This window comes from Electrona antarctica, assembly GCF_951216825.1.
Source record: "Electrona antarctica genome assembly, chromosome: 4".
In the NCBI taxonomy this organism is placed as follows: Eukaryota; Metazoa; Chordata; class Actinopteri; order Myctophiformes; family Myctophidae; genus Electrona; species Electrona antarctica.
This window is the reverse complement of record NC_136809.1, coordinates 15,040,615-15,046,788: the sequence shown is the minus strand read 5'-3', so window position 1 is coordinate 15,046,788 and position 6,174 is coordinate 15,040,615. Positions and strand designations below refer to the sequence as shown.

At 43.4% G+C, this 6,174-nt stretch overlaps 1 protein-coding gene across 1 annotated transcript in view; it reads right to left on the bottom strand.

Annotated features, from left to right (window-relative positions):
* Positions 1–4,067, bottom strand: part of baiap2l2b (BAR/IMD domain containing adaptor protein 2 like 2b) — a gene marked incomplete at both ends in the record, with an annotated part of 13,429 nt that extends 9,362 nt beyond the window's left edge. Inside the window, 3 exons of the mRNA XM_079499856.1 lie at positions 1,150–1,236; positions 3,456–3,531; positions 4,014–4,067. Coding sequence (XP_079355982.1) covers positions 1,150–1,236; positions 3,456–3,531; positions 4,014–4,067 — 217 coding nt within the window. The remainder of the gene's footprint in view (positions 1–1,149; positions 1,237–3,455; positions 3,532–4,013) is intronic.
* Positions 4,068–6,174: the final 2,107 nt, after the last annotated feature.

Genomic DNA, 6,174 nt, shown 5'->3' with positions numbered 1-6,174 from the left:
ACCCTCAGAATTAAAGTTTGGTGTGGTGTTTTATACTTCCGCTATTCGAAAATACGCGTCGCATTGTGACCGTTTTCGAAAACGAAAAGTAAAGATTTTGAATACACAAAAATATATTTTGATACAATTACAATTGTGATTTGATACAGATACAATTACATAATACAATACTTTTGTATTTTTACTCTCAAAGCAACATTTACCTCCCAGACCATTCTGCCCTTTATTTGAATCAATGAACCAGGTTGCCAAAGTCCTAGACCTTAATAGCCAAATCTTTTTAGGTTTGCTCTGGTCTTATCTATTGGCAACAGTTTGTGGGCGAGCTTAATGAATTGAGTGTGCCTGAAAGACTGTCCCCATCTATTATTTAGCAGAGGCTACCTGATACGGGCCCTAGTCACACTGTGGCTCCCTGACCTTCTCAGTTAGTCAGCCTAGCAGATCGGCATGGGTCATGCTACGCTAGAGCTGATGTATGAGTGCCCACAGTCCCAAAGGAGATGTTAGCATAATGCTTACCACCAACAATGCTATCGCAGGCCCTGGTGGTCATAGGGAAAGTGAATGTTACGGAAAATAGGTAGTGTGTGTGTGTGCGCGGCACGCATGGATGCACGCGCACAGGCATATACACACACACCCACCTACACACACACGCACACGCGTGCACGCACGCACGCGCACGCACGCACACACGCACGCACGCACGCACGCACGCACGCACGCACGCACGCACACACACACACACACACACACACACACACAGTGTCACACACACTCGCACACTCCTTGCACACAGAGCAACAGAAATGTATGGCGTGGTTGGGGATGATGTTTCAGTCAAAACATGCTAAGTTTTCACATACATTTTTCTTCCACGTGTTTTATGTTCCTGTTAACAGACATTTTGACCAATTTTCCTTTTGTGCATACAGTAAAACACCTTCACCTTCTCCATCAAGTATACATGTCTTCTACTTTTTCCAGCCTTATCTGTCCACCCTGGGTGGTTCCAAACCTTTCCAACCGCTTTGAGGTTGGGGATGACTTTGAGGTTGCAACGTTGTGTGGTGGATTTAACGCCAATGACCAACAGTTAATCATCAATGAGCAGAAAGGACACACTTCACATGCACTGGCACTTACCGAGAGAACGACTTGAAATTGTGTGAAGTGCGTGTTCCCCCATCTTAGCCACGGCACTGAAATAGGCCTCACTGCAAACTGCTAATGCTGTAGTGCGCGCGCGCGCACACACACACACACACACACACACACACACACACACACACACACACACACACACACACACACACACACACACACACACACACAAGCTCTAAGATACACGGTTGTCTGTTTTTGCTATGAAAATTGCCCAAATAGGGACTTCATATTGTAAATGTTGTTAAAGGTAAGGTAAGTGATATTCCTTTATTAAAATAAGTGTTAAATAACTACAGTGTTTATTCAGTAACAGCTAGGGATCTCCCCATTACTAAATAGAAATGTTGAAATTGGAAGTGAGGACAATATCGGAAATGGAACGATATACAATTTAAGCTGATAAATGAGTACTCTTTATATCCTACCTTCAATTAGCAGTTTATTAGCACAAATTTACAATCGTCCCACTCCATAACACACGAGCCAGTAAAATTACTCTTAATTGACTTCAATCACTCCTTGTTTCATCAACAACAAAAAAAACACTCCCAGTCCCAACACCATATAGTGACATGTGATAGGGTGGTTGTGGTCCAATAATAGACCATGTCAGTGGCTATCACTTTACCAGCATGCTGACTGGCTGCCCTGTGAGTGAAGGCCTGTCCGGGTGTATCAGGCAGAGTGGGCCATTAATGTTGTATGCTGCTCACCCCGGTTACTAACCCAATTCATAAGAATGTCAAAGAATACAGTTGGGTGCCACCGATATTGTCCCTTATCATTTGACCCATTTAGGCCTGACCTCAAAATTTAAAAAAATCCTTCTAAATCCTAAATTTATTTCAGTTTTCTGAAATAAATATTTTCACGATTTTTCAGACCTACAAGCTCATAGTGCGCCACTCGGTGGCGCGCTATGAGCTTGTAGATCTGCTATTTTTCAATAGCTAAATTATAACATAGTTTAAAACACCAAAAGGGGTTCCCGCCCATAATGGGTTAACTGTCCTTTTGCCCAGGTCACGCAAACCTCAGCAAAAAGAAAAGGACAATATCGATGGCCTCCAACTGCAGGACGGATGAAGTGATTCCAAACGGACACAGAAGTCCTACATGTGGTTGTAATCGTATATGGGTAAATGGAGCATCCTGCACAATGTGATCATAGACGTACCACCTTACTGAAATTGGGTCATTCTTGCAGAGACAATTGTGTCAAGTTGAAAAAAACCTCTCCTCCTCCTCTCCCCTCTGTCTTCTTAACCCCTTAAACCAGTGGGTTTTCAACCCTTTTCACATCAAGGCCCATTATTTATTCGGCATTCGAGCCACGGACCACCGTTTGTACAGACTTTTGTCCACGATTCCGTTCTCTAATTGTGTAGACTTCTTGCAAAATAAGCAATGCAGATGTTTAACAATGATTTAACTCTTGATTAAACTCCCTCAGGAGTTAAAGATTTATAAGGCTCCATCATTTAGCTGGGGACCACCTGGAACCCCCTCAAGGACCACTGGTGGTCCCCGGACCACTGGTTGAAAACCACTGCCTTAAACACTATACTTTTGTTGGCCCGGATCTACCCTATACCCTATATAGGGATATACCCTATACCCTATATAGGGATATACCCTATAGGCCTCAAGGCCTGTTCATTATAATGTTTTCTCTCAACACCAAATCTCTATGCTGAAAAATAGCAGATCTACAAGCTCACGTTGTGATGTAGTAAAGAGTGAAGTCAATAAAGACTCAAAGTTCAACATTGCGTGGAGAAGTGGCTCTAATATTTTCACACAATTGATTTGATTTAATAAAAATTGCTAAATCATTCTTCCATACTATGCATATGATATTCATTACCTCTATATATTCTGTGAATACCAATTCCTTGATCATTTGCATAAACCAAGCCACACTGCAATTCTATTCACTATCGTTGTCCTTATATTTCCAATGGCTTGCATACATTCGTATAAATAAAACGGTACACTTGCTGTGCATTTCATGAATACATTCTGCAATGACTTTACCCAAATATGATGTAGATTACAGCAGTTAACACACACACTGTCACACACAGTGTACACTAGATTTAATTGAGTTTGGGATTTAACATCCGAATGTGATCTTTCCTGTAACCTTTTTGCCTCATCTATTTTGTGAAAATGGAACAACTCATTTTCACCTCAGGGCTCTTTTATCCAATCTAATTCATTTTAACAGCCTGTTTTGCAGAGTTTACACACTCCCCCACGCACACACTAACACACCCACTCACCTTGGAAGGCCTTGATGTAGCTGTTTCCGAGAGTAACTAGTTTCTGAAGACCAGGGTTGAACTGCTCCATCAGGTTCTAAAAGGACAAGAACATAATATCGATGATACTAATAACAATGTTTTTGTTAGAAAACAGTCACATGCAGTTTAGGAAACCATGCAGTCACCGAAAAATGCTGAAATTCATAAATAATTCAAAAGACACTGTTGGGGAAGTTATTTAGCCTATAAAACTCCACCTACATTTGTAAGATGTTGCTGATGCACTTATACAGGGCTGCTTACAGTGAGTTAAGGATATCATTTAGGGGTTATGGGTAAACAGCTTTCATTCATTTAATTTAATAAAACAAGATTAGAGTCGATTGTACTCAGTAAATCCTCAGTATTAATTTAACATTTGTAAATCTGAGTGTGAACAAATATAATTTGTACACACACAAGGTTAAATTAACATTCAAGATGTAACTGTTAGTGAAGGGGTACAGTGAGGGAAGTGAGGGGACCATCGAGGAAAAAGTAGTAGAAACATTAGAAGACTACTGTATGTCAACTTACCGAGTAGACACCTAAAGTGGTTCTGTGTAGCTGGTCGCTGTTTGTTCCTGCCATTGTCATCCACAATGTAAGCACAAACTTTAAAACTATGCAAACTAACACAAATGTGTCTAGCAAAGATGTCCAAAGCAGGATTTGATCCGTCAGAGACAATAATACACCGTTGTGGAAAAGATACACAGTCCCATGAACACCTGGGAATTAGAGCAAGCTTCTGGGGGCCTTTCTTCAACAGAGTAAGGCAGTGAAAGTCCTCTTCACCACCTTCCACACTGTCTATCGTTCCAACCTGTCTGATGCTACGACTTTCGTCTTTCTTCTCTCTCTCTCTCTTTCTCTCATTCGTTAATGAGCCTTTTTATCCTTCTTTCATCGGCTGTTTTCACACAGAGAGAGAGAGAGACGGAGACAGGGAGAGAGGGAGGGAACGAGGGAATAGAAAAGGGAGCAGGTGCCATTGATACGGCCGGGCCAGGTAAATAATTGATTGTAGCACTGAAACGAAAGGAGATGGACAGTCAACTGTCCAACTAGCTGTGACGTAGACCCGCGCCGCAGGAAAGGAGATGGACAGCCAACTGTCCAACTAGCTGTGACGTAGACCCGGAGATGGACAGCCAACTGTCCAACTAGCTGTGACGTAGACCCGCGCCGCAGGAAAGGAGATGGACAGCCAACTGTCCAACTAGCTGTGACGTAGACCCTAGGAGATGGACAGCCAACTGTCCAACTAGCTGTGACGTAGACCCTAGGAGATGGACAGCCAACTGTCCAACTAGCTGTGACGTAGACCCAAAGGAGATGGACAGCCAACTGTCCAACTAGCTGTGACGTAGACCCTGCTAGGAGATGGACAGCCAACTGTCCAACTAGCTGTGACGTAGACCCTGCTAGGAGATGGACAGCCAACTGTCCAACTAGCTGTGACGTAGACCCTGCTAGGAGATGGACAGCCAACTGTCCAACTAGCTGTGACGTAGACCCGAAGGAGATGGACAGCCAACTGTCCAACTAGCTGTGACGTAGACCCTGCTAGGAGATGGACAGCCAACTGTCCAACTAGCTGTGACGTAGACCCGAAGGAGATGGACAGCCAACTGTCCAACTAGCTGTGACGTAGACCCGCGCCGCAGGAAAGGAGATGGACAGCCAACTGTCCAACTAGCTGTGACGTAGACCCGCGCCGCAGGAAAGGAGATGGACAGCCAACTGTCCAACTAGCTGTGACGTAGACCCGCGCCGCAGGAAAGGAGATGGACAGCCAACTGTCCAACTAGCTGTGACGTAGACCCGCGCCGCAGGAGGAGATGGACAGCCAACTGTCCAACTAGCTGTGACGTAGACCCGCGCCGCAGGAAAGGAGATGGACAGCCAACTGTCCAACTAGCTGTGACGTAGACCCGCGGCGCAGGAAGGAGATGGACAGCCAACTGTCCAACTAGCTGTGACGTAGACCCGCGCCGCAGGACATTCCTTCACCTCAGCCTTCACAAATATAAAATAAAAAGAGAATTACATGCGGAGGTCAGTGTTGTGTTGTGTTGGTTTATTTTTATTTGTTTCAGGGATGGTTTTTTTAAGGGTTCAGGGGTTCAGGGTTCAGGCAAAAAGTTGGTGAATTCGTTTTTTCTTTTTTAAGTGGATAAAAAAAACATTTATTTTTATTAAGTTTATCTACTTGTGGGAACGACATAAACTTAAATGACCACTTCATCACTTTTCAACCTATCTTCATAATTGGTCCTCACTAATGTTCATGATAAAATACAAAAAAATACTCAGTCTGTGTCTGTGGAGTGACATAATCCCCCGGCACATGCTGCCCTGTCAGTTTGGTGACATGGCTTCAAAATGCACGAGTCAAATTGAGTATTAGCATATATGTTAATTCAGCTCACAATGTTTGAGCGGCGCTAACTGCTAACCACTCCAACGTGTGGCTTTGTGTGTAGATTCCCCCCCCTGATATCATATTGTTGACATCGTCATCATGATAAACGGGCACCGCTCATTTCATACGAGTGTGATTTTTATTTATTGTGATGTAAATATGTTGTTTCAAGGCTACAAGACCTGCCAAGACCTGTATTCATGTCAAATGCATGCACGATTGTAAAACATTTGAGCTCATGACCTGCTACCCTATACTCTTAAATATGTT